General features: G+C 43.2%; 1 protein-coding gene across 3 annotated transcripts in view; it reads right to left on the bottom strand.

The window, feature by feature from the left end:
* The window catches only part of WDFY2 (WD repeat and FYVE domain containing 2), a 173,873-nt gene that overhangs the window by 6,539 nt on the left and 150,392 nt on the right, over window positions 1-16,942 (bottom strand). For all 3 annotated transcript variants that reach the window (XR_006408846.3, XM_044381793.3, XM_057308912.1), the window contains exons 8-11: window positions 7,873-7,978; window positions 4,035-4,136; window positions 3,030-3,160; window positions 849-957 (exon numbers count right to left, since the gene is read on the bottom strand). Coding sequence is in view for 2 of the 3 variants with exons in the window: in XM_044381793.3 (XP_044237728.1) it covers window positions 849-957; window positions 3,030-3,160; window positions 4,035-4,136; window positions 7,873-7,978 (448 nt within the window). In the remaining variant the exon portion in view is untranslated. The remainder of the gene's footprint in view (window positions 1-848; window positions 958-3,029; window positions 3,161-4,034; window positions 4,137-7,872; window positions 7,979-16,942) is intronic.

The raw sequence follows: 16,942 nt of genomic DNA, 5'->3' as shown, positions 1-16,942 counted from the left end.
TTCAAAGCCAGGGCCGTGGGTAATTTTCATCCGGCTAGTGGAGAATCCAACAGATCAGATTCTCTTCTGGGGCAAGGAAACGAACATCTGTGAGGCCCCCAGGGGGCCCCAGGGACGTGCTGTGTCCCTTCCAGATCTTCTCTTGTCCAATCTTCCAAACAGTCTTCCAAGACGTCCCATTTTCAAAACTAAAGGAACCGAGGCTCCCAGAGTTTAGTTTAAACTTGCTCAAAGTCACAGGGGCCTAGTGGGAGTTACTTTAACCACATCCTGCTGCTGCTTCCAAGAACGGCCCAGAGCAGGCCGGGGTGGCAGCGCTCGGTATGCTGGGCGAGCCCGCGGCGCAGCTGTGGCCCCTCCTGGCCGGGGCCTCTGCTGCGGCGCCAGCTCCATCCAGCACAGTCCTCAGACAGACTCTGGAGGGATGCTTCTGGATTAATTGATCTCACGAGGAAAAGATCTTGTTTATTACTCGTTGGCTTATTCGAGTCCTTCCTTTCACTCCATGCTCAGTTCAAACCCCACTTCCTTCCTGATGCCCTCTCCAGCAGCCCCATCTCCCTCTACTGAGCTCTGCAGGTAATTCTTGCCTGTATCACTCTTTTGGCTGCTGAACATGTGACCTATTATTAACCATCAGAAAGACAGAGTAAGTCCCTGCAGCCAAGAGCCACGTCTGATCTTGGTGTGTGCAGCCGGGGCCCTGGCGTGGGGCCTTGCATGTAGCGGGTTCTCAAAAATGCTCACAGCTGAGTAACCTTGTGAGCAGACCCCACACAGTCTTGGGGCTCCTGTATATTGACATAGGGCCAAAGATGGAAAGCTTTTAAAAGAATATGGCGCCCTACCTTAATAACCTTGTCAGTTCCAGAAGTCAGTAACCATCCTCTGGTTGCATCAAAGTGCACATGCACAATGTTATGTTTGCTGTCGTGGAAGGTCGCCGTCGGCGCACGTCTGGAAGGAGCAAAGTAAGTTTCCAAGAGTGAAAAGTGGTGGCACATGGATGAAGGAAAGAGATCTAAGGTGTCATGAAGCTCTAATGTGTAGCCAAATGACTAAGACTGCTTCACTTTAAAACTGCTCCTCGTACCTACCTTTATTCCCTGGGAATCTGTTAATGATTTAAAAAAAAAGATTTATTTATTTGAGAGAGAGAGAGAGAGAGAGACAGAGAGCACAAATGGGAGGGGGAAAGGGAGCGAGAATCTTAAGCAGGCTCCACGCTGAGCGCAGAGACGATACGGGACTCGATCCCACGACCAGGAGATCACAGCCTGAGCTGAAACCAAGAGTAGGAGACTTAACCAACTGAGCCAGCCACGTACCTTTTTAAAAGGTGAAAGGATTTTTATCTTCTCCAAAATGGGAAAGAGATGATGACATTTCCCAAAGTCTTACGAATTACTTGTTGCTCTGATAGAGCTTATGAAAATCTCTACTTATACCTTTGACAAATCTTAAAACAAACACCTCAGTGCTTTTGCTAAGTCTGATCTCAGAAGGACCTGCTGGTATAATAGTCTACCTGTGACTTAAAAAAAAAAAAACAAAAAAAACACACCTGTTACAAAGCCTAAGCTACCATTCTAATTGAAGGGCTACCCATTCTTTTTTCTTGTTTTCCTGGTGTAACTGCAGATTTAGTTTTTCCTCCGGTATTCTAACACTTGAACAAGTAAAACAGTCTATAAACAAACACTGTTATTTGTTTCGTATTTTTTAATCTATGCATTGCTTTAGTAAGAAGGCTTGTCAATTGTCTGGGTGGTCCAGAGGCAAAGCAGAAGAGGCAGAAGAAACAGTGACATGGGAAGGGGGACAGGGACATGGGGAAGGAGACAGCTGGTGTGCCATCAGGCTTCAAGGAGGCCCACTCCTCTGCAGTGGGCTCTCTGAAGACCGTTGTTACCCCTAGCTAGGTCTGCAGAACAGACCTTCAGTCTCCCAAGATGATCACCTGAAAATATTTAGAATTCAAGATTTAGGTTTAATATGCAGTTGCTTAGGCTCTCTGGGTCTGGGTCTTTTATCTATAAAATGAATAATTCATTTAGAATATCTCTAAAGTCTCTTGCAGCTAATTTAATGAAAAGAATTCTCTTATTAATTTCATCACATATGATGAGTGGAAAATAATCAATGAACATAAATGCTTACTGATGGAAGGCCATCTTAATCTATATTTGATATGGATAAAGAAGAATGAGAAAAACACACACATCAGGGTTATCCGTAAGAGAATGCTCTGGGGTATTAATCGCCACGACTTTCCTTCAAATGCTGACTTCCTCTGGTGTATCTGAAATACGCTGCTGTTTACATGCTGTTTCGAGACACTCATCTAGTACTTAAAATGATTCTATTATATACAAGGTAGGGAGTCGGTGGGGGAAAATCGGGCAGACGGGTTACCTAGGAGATCCTGCTGTCGTTCATTAGAAGGGAAGCCTGCTGCAGGGCATTCTGCTTACCTCGGGAGCAGTCTGCAATGAGCGCCATTGAAGAGAACACAGATGTGCCCTTTCACGACCCCACCCCCCCAGCACACTGCCGTGCAGTAACCTAAGGTCCTAGGTTATCGGGCAAGACCACCAAGCGAGACTGAGTCGTTGGATAGCTGGTGGTACTGGCCTCTTAGGTAAAGCGGCTTAGCTCTTCCTGAGAAAATGCAGCCTCGAGCCTGTGGGCTGATTCAGCTCCTGTAAAAATACCAGCTTGGGCTAGAGAGTGAAGCCTGGGTTCCTGCAAGGAAAGACAGGGATAGCAGGGATGGCTGGAAGAAGCCTGTTGGCAGGGCACCTGGCCCTGGGGTGGAGAAGAGCACAGAAGACGGGAAATCTTGAGGCGGACTCTCTTTTCCTATCTCACGAGAGAACACGCATCTCTTGGCAGAAAGGAGGGCTGTGCCCACTTGCCATGGTCTGTATTCGAAACCAGCAGGAACTAGGGCGCTGGTGGTCATGGCTGCGGTACCAAATCGCCCTCTGTCCTTAACCCTGCTAAGTCTGCAGCCTGCCGGAACTCACTCTTCATCGGTGATGGCCTCGTGGCAGCTGTCACAGACCCTCACTTCAAACTCGAAGCCCATCAGAGGGATGGAGGAGCGCTTGGAGCTGCACTTGCCGCAGACGGCCTTCCCACACTTGCGGCAGTGGTGCTGGAAGGGGAGAGAGCACAGGCTTGCTACGGTTCCCGCAACTCGCCCCAACCTGCCCCGCCGCGTAGATTCGGGGGTGGTCTATGGCATTCGGCATTCGGATGAATGCCGAGGAAACGGAAGGAACGCACCGGTGTTCTCTTTTTGAGCTCTTTATTCAAATGCAGAACCGCTGGAAACACATCTGTTTGTGTCACCACACCCAGCCCTACCCCCACCTCCCTACCACAGCCCCCCTCCGCCCATCCTAGTTAGTCTGAACTCCAGAGGACCACCCAGTGGCCAGGTTACTTAGAGCTGGGTACTGGGGGAGCACCATCTGCAGAGATCGTGCTGCTGGATGAAGGAGAGCGTGAATGCAGCCCAGCTCCATCTACTGCCTCCACTTTGGCCATGTTCAGGCTAGGTGAGTAACAGTGATTTCCTTCGGGAGGACCAAACCCAACCGTGATTCGGACTGAAAATGCTCGATTATTACAAGTAGCTCTAAACAAGTAAAACTAAGATGGTAAGAGAGAAACTGAAATTATTAAGACGAAATAAATACCTCTTCTATAATTTCACCTTTTGGTCCCACTATGAGCTAAGCATGATCCCTCTAATTTTAAGGTGCATTTCCGTAGATGCCACTAGAATTCTAAAATCATATCCCTTAACTACTTGGAACAAGTTCCTTCAGAAACTGAATGCAGTAGGAACGAGCTGCAGCAGATAAGAGAATGAATTAACATGGGGTCTCAGAGTGGCTCCAGGGTAGTGCCTGACCCCCACCACAACCCCTGCCTGGGGCGGCGGGAGGGGCTAGCTCGTCTAAGCTCACAGGTGAAGCTGTTTCCACTCTATTCCAGTTTGATGAGGGATCCATATTACCCACCTGTCTTAGGCCAATTTTCTTACTGTCCCACATTTGCTTGAAGTTCCAGAAGAAAGGCTGATCACACTTTTGGCAGGAATCACTGTCCAACCATTCAGGGGTCTTGTGAAATTAAGCACACAACAGTTCACATTGCAAAGCAGTGAGGACAACGGTACCATTAACACTGATGAAAGTTACAGAATCAAGATGTGTTTATAAGAAACAGAGGTGTGATTTCTCAGTTAGTCATTTAAAAAACATTTACTGAATGCCTATTGTAGCTTGAGCCCTGGGGATGTAGTGGTGATAAAAAGAATCTCTCCCGCCGTGGGGCTTATAATTTATGAGGAAGACTAAACAAGACAATATTATTAATATCAATTATTTAAGTAAGTGCAAGTGTAAAGGCCTGAGGAGGAGCAGCAGAGCGCCAGGAGGGTGGGATGGCCCAGGTGGGGTGGCGAGGGTCAGGAGCATTCAGGGGCGGCTGGGGCCAGGTCACTCGCAGAGTTCTGACAGCCACGTTGACTTTATCAGATATTCTCGGATCTCATGCAATTAGATTTGCTCTGGCAAAATACAGTTACGTGTGACTGCACATGTCACGTGTACACAGCTACCTGTGCTGGAAGGATACAACCTGCCCACAGTGGGTACTCAGGAAAGCTGCCTGTCCACCGTCCGCTCATGGCAGGGCCCAGCGAGCTTGGAGACTCCGCTCCTTGCCTCACGGACCACACACCATTCTGCCTTTGTTCACTTCACTATTTCCCAACTCCATCATGAGTACTCGAAACAATGTCAAATGGGTTTAAGAGATGTGTTAAGCGTAAAGCTATTCTTCAGCAAATCTTCACAGATTATGCATAGAGTGACTCTGCATCTGTTTCTCGAGTTCCACGTCCAACTTGGAACATTCATCACTTGGCAGAGGGACAGATCTCTTTCCACATATGACTGAACCCAAGGAACCTGGAAAAATATATCCAACCCCAGGGTTGCTCTAAAGTAAGTTCCAGAGAACTCCCATTTGACTCACAGGACACTTACTATAAAAGAACCCTGAGATCGAACAAGTTTGAGAAATGTGGCAAACAATGGCCAGTGCCCTCTCTCTACGAGATTTTTCTCGTAGCTTTTCTCTTTTGATGTAATCCTTCTCTGAAGAAGCCCTGTTAGAGAACAGATTTGGGCATTTGGCCTCTTCTACCTCCCTTCAAGCAGAAACGAACCTAAAACTACACATTGTCTCAAAAACGAAAAGTAAGAAGGTGATATTTGAAGAGTTCCCAATTCTTGGTCTATTTATTTTATTAAAACCAAAGAGTTCTTAAGAAGTAAGCCTTGATTTCCTTTGTAATTTCCAAGCTCTAATCAGTTTAAAGACTGATTTAACAAAATAAGAGTTTTCAGGAAAACATTTTATCCCTAAAAGAATTACCTATGTTGTGACTTTTCAAAACACTTACAATGCAGGAAAATCAGGAGGATTTACAAAAAACTGTCACGTACCCACTACTGTATCTTTTATAAGGAAGCATGCAGGTTTAGGACATATATCAAATGCACTGTAGTGGGTATCTATGAAGAGGGCAATGGGAGTAAGGAACAGGAAAAGGAAAAAAAAATCAGCATGTGTTGTATGATTCCATTTTTTGTCCAAAAACCCCCCAAAAACAAACCGCGCACATGTGTTTTTGCAGAGAAAATTGTAAGGAAGGATGTTACCGGTGATATTCCTGGGGTGGTTGGTATTGAGTAACTGACATGTTTTCTATTGGTTAAGGAGCACTCTGTAACTTTTCTACAAAGAACATGTTCATACATACTTCTAGAAAAGGATACAATTTCGGAAAAAATGGATTTCATTAACACATTCATTAAACACATTTAGCCTATGAGATACGCTCAGCCACACCTTCTTCCATCTGCCCCCCAGTGCCACCCCCATGGCCACACTATCGTCTCTGACGGCTTCCACTGCTCACAAGCACCAGTGCCCAGGGCACGACTTCCCTCGTTCACCTTGTCCTTCCTCATGGTGTTTCCTGTCCCCCTCAGCGCACAGCCAGGCCCCATCAATCTTTCAGCGCTACGTCCTTCCACAAACTCTCTGCTGCGAATGTGAGCCAACAATGGTAACACCCCTTCCTAAATGCCCAGCACTACTGCTCTATCCTACAGCAACTGTAATCGCATCATTTATACCATGTAATAGTCTTCTGAAATCTTCTCCCATACATTTTTTTCTTCCAGAAAATCAAGCAGTGCAACCTTACACGTCTCCAGCCTCTTGAGGTAAGCACTGCACAGCTCTGGCCATGACCCAGAAGCCCCACAGATACATCTCAGAGGATTTAGGTTTATAAAATATGACACCAGCAAAAAAAAAAAAAAAAAAAAAAAAAAATGGCTGGGACCCTCTCTACTCACTTGGGCTCTGAATCACCCGAAGAAGATTCAAGATAGTTAACAAGCTGCAAGTGCTCCCATATCTGCATGTCAAAGGGCATAATTTAAGCAAGATGGCTCAAAGGACTGCCCCGCAACCGACTGGGTTCATCTCTGGAAAGCACATCATTATCTTCCTTTGGGCCTCTGTCCATCAACGGTGGAGTCTACCTGCACGGAGGAAAGAGAGCCTGGCGGTTCCCCTTCTCCTGGTCAGTTAGGCCTGGGAAGAAGCGGGGACAGGCGAGGTGTGACTGTCCCTCACCCAGAGGAGACTATCGTACAGAATGGGAAGTCACATGGGCAGTCTGGCTGGCATGGCCAGCACACATTGTACCAATTTCCCTGCCTTTACACTGAAGGGGCCAAGTGGTACTTTCAAAAGCAATATTCTACAGTTCCCCACTTCCTAACAGTAATGATCATTTTAATTAGTTACTAATAGAACTCCCACGGATTTATGGTTTGAGCAAGTCAGGCTTTAATCTTCTTAAGCATTTAATTACTGGCATTTGAAAGGCATTGCATGGTGGATAATAGCAACTACTCTCTTGAAATGAGACTGGGGTGAGGGCATGGAAAGAAGTTGGGAAATTGCTTTTGTCTTTTTAAAGTGTTGCTTTTCTAATTCTTGCATCCTGCAAGGAAATACATTAGATGAATATACACCGTCAACCGTCAAAGGGAAAGTTCACCCAGCAAAATTCTAGGGAAATGAGAATACCGCTAACTTCGAAGTCCTTGTCAAGGGGATATTTAGTAAACATGTCCATTGTTAAGATGCTCAAAGATGAAAAAAGAAAACTCATAGAAACAGAATGCCAGGAGAAAACGTAAATGTATTCCTAACAAAGACAGTGTATATATTTGCATCTGGAGAACTGTTTAGACCATGACTCATAAAGAAGCGCAAAAACAGTTATTTCTGATATTACTACTAATATCAAGCAAAGAACTCTTCCTTCATCAAATACTATTTCTCACACATTAGCCACCATTTCCCGGGTAACATAAAACACTTGAGTCTTGTGTGTTCCTAGGGCACTTTAAGGCATAATCGTCTGAAAACAGATGGTTCCCTCTTTCGCACCTGAATTTTGGTTGTGAACGGAGCAACAGATCCGAAGTCTAAAGAGCTTCGTCTCGGTTGAAATTCTTATGAAATCACTATTACATGAATGTTACACGCCAATTTGGGAGGGGTAAAAAAAAAAAAGGAATTTCCTTTTCTACTAGAATCTTTTATTCTCTGACATAACAAGTCTTCTTTCATGGTTTAATCATAAGAAGAATAAGTAATGAGCAGGAGGGAAGGCTGAGGCGTTTTTCAGCCCAGCCAGAACTGCATGCACACAGTCCAGCCCACCAGCCACGGAGTGGCCCTGTGACCTGCCGTGACACCTACCTCCTGCCTCTCCACGTCCATGTTCCAGACCACGATCCCGCCATCACCACCGCAGGAGATGAGCTGCCGTGTGTGCTGCGCATAGGAAAGGGCCTGGACTTTGTCACTGCAAAAGAAAGCCAGGGTCAGCGACAGTTCTGGAGAGCAAGGCGAAAGCCCTAAAGGCAGGAAGCCCAGCAGAGTCAATCAATGCACATGCTCCCCTTTGAGCCCCTTTGAGCCCGGAGCACAGATTTAGAAATCAGGTGGAATCAGAATGTTTTTTAAGATGCTGAGGCCTCAGGAAGAGAGAGTCTTTGTCAGCTACCGACACCTGAGGAAAAAAGCTGGTGGTGGAACTAGTTGTAAGATGGGACTGGCTCCTTCCTTAATTGATTCATTAAATAAAAGCTATGGTACATGGTCACTCTGTATTTGTTCAAAAGCCATGATTTTACCTTTTTTTTTTTTTTTTTTTTTTAAAAAAAGTATCCTTCAAGAGTACTGGAGGTCATTCATCGAAACGCCCACAGCACTGACCCGCCAGAGTCAGGCAAATCGCGTTGGCTGAGGTGTGGAGCGTGTCATAGTGGCTAAGCCCAGGCGCCATTTCTTTGGCTTCCAGGGTGAAGCCAAAGCAGCAGCAGACTTGAGTTTTGCTGCCTCTCTATTTTCTCTAGTTTTCATTCCCTCTGTACTCATTTTGTGCTTTATTTTTCTTTCTAGTTCATACACGGCTGACGAATTATTCCCTCTTGGGGTAGCCACCATGGAGAGTCCAATTCTGTGGTCTGACGACGTGGTGATCACTAACAAAAGGTTACAGACGTTATTTTCCACCGGGTGAGGGAACAGGGAATAGGGCTTCTTGGTTGTTTCGGTTTGAATATTTTTCTATTTTGAACTCAAATCAATTGAGAATTCTGTGCCCAATGGGAAGAACAGCTCCTTGCAATCTAGACCGGTGATTTGTGTGCTTTTGTGCTTCCTTCTGACCTGCGGCTGAAGTTGTGGGACTGAAGCTGTTAAATCTGTGTCTGTGACTACAGTTCAGTAAGGCCTTGCCCCCTCATGTCTGGAATGCTAGCCTACTGCCAGAGGGCATCGATAACTTAGATTACAGTATTCTTTCTTCCTAATTTTTTATTTTTTTCTTTTTTTTTTAGATTATAGTACTTTTTAGATTACAAGAACTTGTTCTGTTTGGCTTATAAAGATAAGCAAGTGCTTATATAAATTGAATTTTCATAAACTTAACAGAAAAAAAAGAAATCCGAGCCCCTAAAACTTTAAATTTACTAGACTTAAAAATTCTTTTACAGAAAATACTAACTCAGTAACATTTTAAGAATCTAAGTTCACAGAATTGAGGTGAACTCTTGGGCAAGTGAGACGAGTGTGATAAATTTTAAAACACAGCTATGTCTTTCTCTGATTCATCAGTGTTAAGTATGAGCAACTGTACCTCTTACTTTACTCGGGTTGATTTCTTCTAAATATATATAGGATAACTGGTCAAATAAGCTAATATTATGCCTATGTAATGCTATACATGAAAAACATAAATTCATGTTCAACTCAACTAAATAATTGTTTTGAAAAACTTTTCATATAAATAGCGATTATGTTTTATAGCACAGCAACTTAAAGGTAATCCCTAAGATCTTTAGGTAACTTAAAATGGATTACTATAAGTAGAGCTAATTGCTAAACAATCATTGGATATCTATCCACTTAGATAACTTAAGTAAGTCAGAATACTGAAACTTTGATTACAAAGCATAATATTAAGTTTATATACGTTTGCTTCTCATTTTTTACATTATAGAGAGGCTACAACTCGGGTGAGTCACTTCCATGAACGTGTTCATTTTTGCCACCTTAAGGAGATGTAAAAGTGGTTATATTGCAGGAGAAATTTCTGTTGTGTGTGTTCATGAGCTTTGCTAGTCTGCTAAAATGCTTGTATGTGACAGTTCTCAATTATCCACATCCTCCCTCCTCCCAATTTTCTCTATGAAATATAAGTTAGTCACTCTGGTTAATTATTATAATTAAAATGGGTGGTTGAGATTATGCTAGGGGCAATGATGGAAACAAGATATAACTATGCATGGGCTTTTGTTTTTAAAAGAGAAAATATGGTAGTTTTGTCTTAAAGCAATGGTTTTTAAACTTTTTCGTCTCAGGATCACTTTACACTCTTAAAACTAATTTGAGAACACAGAAGAGCTTTGATTTAAATAAGAAATTATCAATATTTATTGTATTTGAGATAAAAACTGAGCATTTTTTAAAAATACTGATTTGAAAATAGCAATATTTTATAGCAATTATATTTTAATATAGATAACACATTTTTGGTGAAAATTATATTTCCCAAGGTGACAAATTTTGATGACAAAAATGCATTGTTTAACATTTCTGCAAATCTTTCTAATGTCTGTATTTGTTCTGATACCACTCATCACGCAGCCTCTGGAAAACTCCATTGTACATTTGTGAGAGATTATGGATAAGAAAGGCACTTCTAAAATAAAGTATAAGTTTGTTCCAGAATATGAGAGAGAAAAATGAAGAACAAAACTTGGAAAGTGAATTTTATTTGCTTTGGTTTATAATACTCAAATCTGAAAAAAGAGCTATAAAATGCATTAAAATCTTGGCACAGTTCCCTCAGTTTTGATGGCTTGCTTCCTTGCCTTACTGATTAATGCCTTTGACTACAACGCAAAAGGATATTCTTTACCTTCTATAAAATCTGCCTCACTAGCAAAGATTCTGTGTGTCACCACATTATTTTCAAGAGCTTTAGGCTGACTTGGTTAAAGTCCCAAAAACATCTTTGACTACTCTTATGATTTTGCCTTCCTGGGCCATACCCTATATTTTGAAAAAATAAAATAAAAAACCTAGCATACCTCCTACGTAGACCTACAACTATGTTCGAGATTCCCTAGAGGGATCCTTGGGGATTGTAAAGATGTACTCCTCTGCCTTATAAAAAGAGAGACGCTATAAATAACTATGTGTGTTTGCTGTGTTGCTATTTTAAGAGTTTCATGGGAAGAGTCACCAGATCAGGAGATACTCGGCCTTCCCTAGGTCAAGTCAGTTTAGATAAAATTTTATTAATGTAAGTATTTCTGAAGTTGCATATTTTATGGAAGGACCCTGGAGGTTTATCAGAGCTCTCATTGTCTATAATATGCTTTCCCCTCCAGGGAATACTGATCAAAATTCTCAGGAGATAGTTATGTAGGCTATCGCAATAGAGAATTTCATTCTCCTTTATTAGGATTACTATTTGTCGCAGTACAAAAAACTAACCATTAAAGTCTTCATAATCTATAGACAATTTCTGTTTTACTCTGATGCTTGCCCAAGGCTCTGCTATAAGCTACAGGCCAGAAAGGACAATCTTAGAGTTTCATGGAAAAGGACTACATGTACCAGGTGTTTTAAAATACTGATATTTCAAAAGAATAGACTCTCGGGCAAAAGTTACAGAGCTGACACTGCTTAGGTAATTTTTAAGCTGTGCCAGTCGACTGAGTTAGGATTTCCTTGGATTTTGGACTCTTTTTAGTCTGGATGCAGATGGCTTCATGAATGTAGACTCCTAAACCAAGAATCAGCAGAACAAGGATTAATTACACAGGACTGCATGAACTGAAGAGGTACACTTTACTGTGGTTATTTGTCTGGAATACTGTTGATGTTGTTTTATAATGTTCTATTTTTTGGATATAGGAGGGTGCTTTTTCTCCTACTTTTTATCCTATCTCTAACCTACAATCTTGTAAACTCTGCTTTTATAAGCTAAATAGAAACGTTTAAAAATGATGTCCACCATTCAATGATTTCACCAGAATTCAAAAAGTATTACTGAATCCCCTTAATTTTAAAGACAAGATAAAAATTATTTCATAGGTTCGGTTAGCATCTATCCACAGGATATGGTTGGGCAACCAAGTCCTTACCTAGAATGTCATATTAGAGAATGACGCTCATTCAATCAGATATGACTAGCCACTTGAACTTACAGAGCCAACGGCTACAAAGCCCTCCTAGGAAAACTGGCCTACTACCTGGTTTGCAGGGTCCTGGCCTTATAGGTGGTAAGGAAACCACCAGGCCAGGAACCTGGCAAATGTCGGAAAACTCAAGGAATTCAACCAAGGTGTAAATAACTATTGGTGACATATGGCGGAGAATATTTTTGGGCTTGGTTTCCTAGTCTTGGTATAACAAATAACAGAGGCTTTGAAAAGCCCAATCTAGGATTCCTTATAAACATGTCCAGGCAGAAGTTAATTCTGTGGCTCGATCGCTATTTAATAATACTCCATGGCTCTATACTTGCAAAGCAAACCAAGAAGACCTGTATGGTTAATTAACACTCTCACTGCACAATGTCAATAATTAGGCTAAACCTTAGGAGACCAACCTTCTTCTGTAATCAAGAATAATCTCTGAAATTATGATGATGCCAGGAGAGGACGGGGGAAGAACTATCAGGCAGACTGTGAAAGAATGACATGTGCAAAAAGAAAGTACTGGCATCTTCAGGGGAGGATCAGGTGTTATCTGGCACACCTTTCTGGGTTATCTGATTCTACAGGGGCCTGCATCTTGCAATACCTTTAACTGTGCTACTTTCTAACTCTGTAAATGTTAACCTGGTATTATGGCAAGTGAATCTTTCCAGTGAAGAAGCAACAAATCTCCATGCCCCTGCCCCTACCCCGCCCCGCCCTGCCCATGGAGGAAGCCAATTGTGAATCTACCTACAAATTCTTTCCATTCTCCCCTGCCTATGCATATATCTGCTCTTTTTCCTTGGAACTGGTTGTAACATCTTACTAGTTCCTGTATTAAATTAATGACTAATATAAAATCTTTTTGACAGGTATTTGTTAAAAAAAAAAAAGAGTCTATTGTTTTCCATGTTAAAAAAAAAAAGAGTCTATTGTTTTCCATCTCTCTTGGTTGTTATTTCACCTGTTTTATTTTTTTTATTTTTTTTTATTTTTTAAAGATTTTATTTATTTATTTGACAGAGATAGAGACAGCCAGCGAGAGAGGGAACACAAGCAGGGGGAGTGGGAGAGGAAGAAGCAGGCTCATAGTGGAGGAGCCTGATGTGGGGCTCGATCCCAGAACGCCGGGATCACGCCCTGAGCCGAAGGCAGACGCTTTAACCGCTGTGCCACCCAGGCGCCCCTGTTTCACCTGTTTTAAAGCATGGAGCACCACCATTCTGACATTGAAGGGCAAGAAGGAAAATCTATCTAGTCGAGCCGACTCGGAACCCTGTGATTTGAACTACATTTCATTTGTTAAGGCATCTTGATACACATCAGTGATCTTGTAAAGCCACAATAAGCTACAGAAGGAACTGCTTTGCCACTCATAGCTGGCAGCAACATCCAGCAACAAATACATAATTTATGGGACTCCAATACTGTTAATATTCCAACACAGAAGAGTGGAACACAGTGACGAATGCTGGATTCCAAGCTTTGTAATAAAGCTGCTCAGGGACTTCTTAATTTAAGGGTTCACAATGTAACTACCTTGCAGCTAAAAACGAGGTAAGGGAACATCTCCAGGTTCACAGATTAAGGGTTACGAAGAATAAAAGATACCGTCTTCTTACAAGCATGTTTCATCTGACATCAGTGTAGCATTTATACTAGAAAGCATCTCAAAACTGGTTATTATTTCACAGCTGAGAGCTCCACGTATTGCACCGCAAACGCTCTCACCAGTGCACAAAACCCTCACTTTTCACAACGACCAGCATCTGCCATCTCCAAAGACTATACTTACTAGGGAAGGCCTCATTTCCTTTCTCACCAGCGCTAAGAGAACCTATGTCTTATTAGGCCTAGCTACATAATATGGGGGGCTTGATGATGGATGAAAATACAAGGCCCCTTGCTAAAAATGTACTAATAATGACAAGATGGTGACAGCACAACATTAGCCCAAGCATGGGGCCCTGTGGGACAGCACAGGTAGGAGGCCCAGGTCCTGTGTCTGCTGCTTGCTCGGGAAAAGGGTGGAGAGGCCTTTCTTCTTTTTATAGAAACCAATTTTCAGACATAAACATCTGCCCAAATGTCAACTTAGGCCCTCTTCCGCCTCCTGGCGGGGGGGGGGGGGGGGCTTAAAGGTATAGCAGCTTTCATTTCTTTGATGAAAAGTCCTAGGTGACTTGGGGAAAATCTAATCAGTTATGCATCTACTACCAAAGAACTCACTCTCTTAGATTCGGAACTCCCATATTCATAAGCTTCCCAAACCTAACCTCCAAGGACCAGAAAAGGCTCATGAGTAACCCACACACGTGAGGTCTCCCGGTAACTGATACCTGGGGCCATCTCGCACCAAAGGGACCCTGGAAGGGTTTCCCTCCACAGGGATCTTGCCTAGGAGCACTTGGTCAAGATCAGCAACATCTGGCTGGTTTACCGGCTATGGTAGAAGTCTGGATTAGCCACTGCCCTTTTGTCCACTTGCGATTTCCTGAAAACACTGTACTGAGTTCACACAGCTCTATTTCGGGTAACCTCCTGATCCTGAGAACTACGAGAACCTATTCATCTCCTAAGACCCAAATCAAGAGTGACTCCCTCCACAGAGGCTTCCCATCTTTTAGTCAAACTGGCACACTGTCCCACCTTTACCCCATTTCTCAGCATCTAGCCTGTTCCATTTAGTCAGCAACTGTTTTCACAGTCCCCTTTGTATCCAGAGTGCCTACTACAAAGTCTGGTATATAAATGGAGCTCAGTAAACAGCTGTTGAATGTATTACAGAGGGAGTAGGTACATGTGGCCGTGTTTCCACGGAATACGCTATATTCAGAGAGAAATACGACTCCTATCCAAAAGCTTGATTTTCAAATTACCATAATTCTGTTAACAAGCATAATTTTAACAACCACCACTTACTAGCCCTTACTCTTGTGCTGATTTTTAAAAAAGATTTTATTTATTTGAGATAGAGAGAGAGAGAGAGCACAAGTGGGAAGAAGGGTCAGAACAAGAGGGAGAAGCAGACTCCCCACTGAGCAGGGAGCCCAGTGTGGGGCTTGAGCCCAGGACCGTGGGATCATGACCTAAGCCGAAGGCAGATGCTTCACCGACTGAACCATCCAGGCGCCCTTCTTGTGCTGATTATTTTACAAGCACTCTATCATTTATGGTTTTGGACAATCTTTGAGGGTTTCTCTTTCCAATATTATCCTTACTTTAGAGATGAGAAAACCGAGGATCAGAGAGATGAAGAGTCCTGCCAAGGCTGACACGGCCATTAGCAGAAGGGCTGGCTCAAATACGACCTGGCCTGGCGCAAAGGCCAGCGATTTATAACCACGCAGTACAGCATGTCCCCCTTGATAAGGTTCTCCCCTCTATGAAAACCCTCATTTCTAATTCTTTGATCTATTTTGCATTTAGTTCAATTAGAAATGGAAAAGACATCTCTTCCCCCGGATCCTAATAATTCTCTAGTGCTACAATGAGAAATGCTCCTAAATCCGAGATTCACCAAGAGAGAAAGCTGCTCTCCTTGACCCTCGCTCTCCTTCTCCAAACCCAGGAGAGGATGAATGTGGGAATTTTACTTCCTGTCCTAACTTGACATGCAATTTACCTGATAAAGAGGAAAGGTCCAAACTCTCCCGATGGATATTTATTTACGAATAGCCCCTTTCTTTACCAAAAGGCTTCGAAGATGCTTGTAACGAAAGTCTTACACGTGCTAAGAGTTGGAAGAGAAAAACCAAGAGCTGGGACTGTGGAAAAAGGAAGCAAATACACAGACCCTGTGTGCCAACAACCGGGGCGGTGACCACGTCCCATGTCACCTGCAGAATCCCAGTGTTGGTGGAGGGTTCCATCTCAAGAAACCGCACAGACCCTTATCTGTGCTTTAAATCAAATTACCATTAAATTAAATTGCCACAGTCTTAGAAGCCTAAGAAAAATACTGTTAGAAAGGAAAATTATGGTCATAAAGTTGGTCATGAAATGATAGGTATCTACGAATAAAAGGATCTAAAAAGCCCAAGTATCACTATTAGATTTGACACAGGCATGGGACAATAAACATCCAGGTTTATGCTTCTAGAATATCCACCCAACTGGTAACAGATACTTCAGGAACATAACTGGTCCCTGAAACTGGAACCTTCCCTTTGCCTTTCCTTTCACGAGCTAGCACACAATCACGTTCCACCTGCTACAGGGAATAAACCCACCAGAATGTTTCAAATGCAGACCATACTGTATAGAAGCACACTTTCTTCCTTTCGTCCTTTGGACTTAGAGACATTTTAGTTACTCTTGTGCTAAAGCTCTTTGATGGGATTTTTATACACCAAATCGAATTACTTGCAAAACTGTCATATTTCTGCTGCTGAAGGATGGAATGAAGCCACAGAACCCAGGACAGAAGACCTGAGGAGCTGTCCCTCCACCTCATGCTTGGATATTCCCACCAGAGGGGAAGGCAGTCTCCCCACCCCTCTGGGGGGGTCTCTGGTCTGGTTGGCTTTGCCCAGTTCCCAAGCTCACCAATTCAGTGCCTGATTTGGAACTCTAATCACCCGTAGTCACCCTGGGGGGAAGGTGGGAAAAAGAGGAATTGAAGGACAGCAAGGGGCAGCTGCAGGCCCCAAGAAGAAACTCTTTGGCCTCTAAAGTAGAAAGACAGAAAACATTATGGAGTACTGAGGGGACCATCAGTGAGTCAATGTTCGTTTCAGTAGCCCCACTACCCAGTGCAGTGCAGGATACAAAGAAGGCTCCAAGGAGCTTTTACTGTTCGACTGAACTAAGGTTTGGGAGACCTAAGCTACCAGCTGGGGGCTTTGAGGACTCAATATTCTCATCTACAAGATGACATCTGGCTTCCCTCCTACACATACAGAGTTCTTGCAAGATGACACGGAGGTATCTGTTTGCTCTCTGACGAAATACAATTACTGAACACCAATCCCGTGGCCAATTTTCAAGGCAAAGGAATGGTGGCTGTGAACGTGGCCCTGTGGTTCTCCTTCCTGCCTGCTGCCCTGGCC

This window comes from Ursus arctos, unplaced genomic scaffold, assembly GCF_023065955.2.
Source record: "Ursus arctos isolate Adak ecotype North America unplaced genomic scaffold, UrsArc2.0 scaffold_10, whole genome shotgun sequence".
Classification (NCBI taxonomy): Eukaryota; Metazoa; Chordata; class Mammalia; order Carnivora; family Ursidae; genus Ursus; species Ursus arctos.
This window is presented reverse-complemented; position numbering and strand designations above follow the sequence as displayed.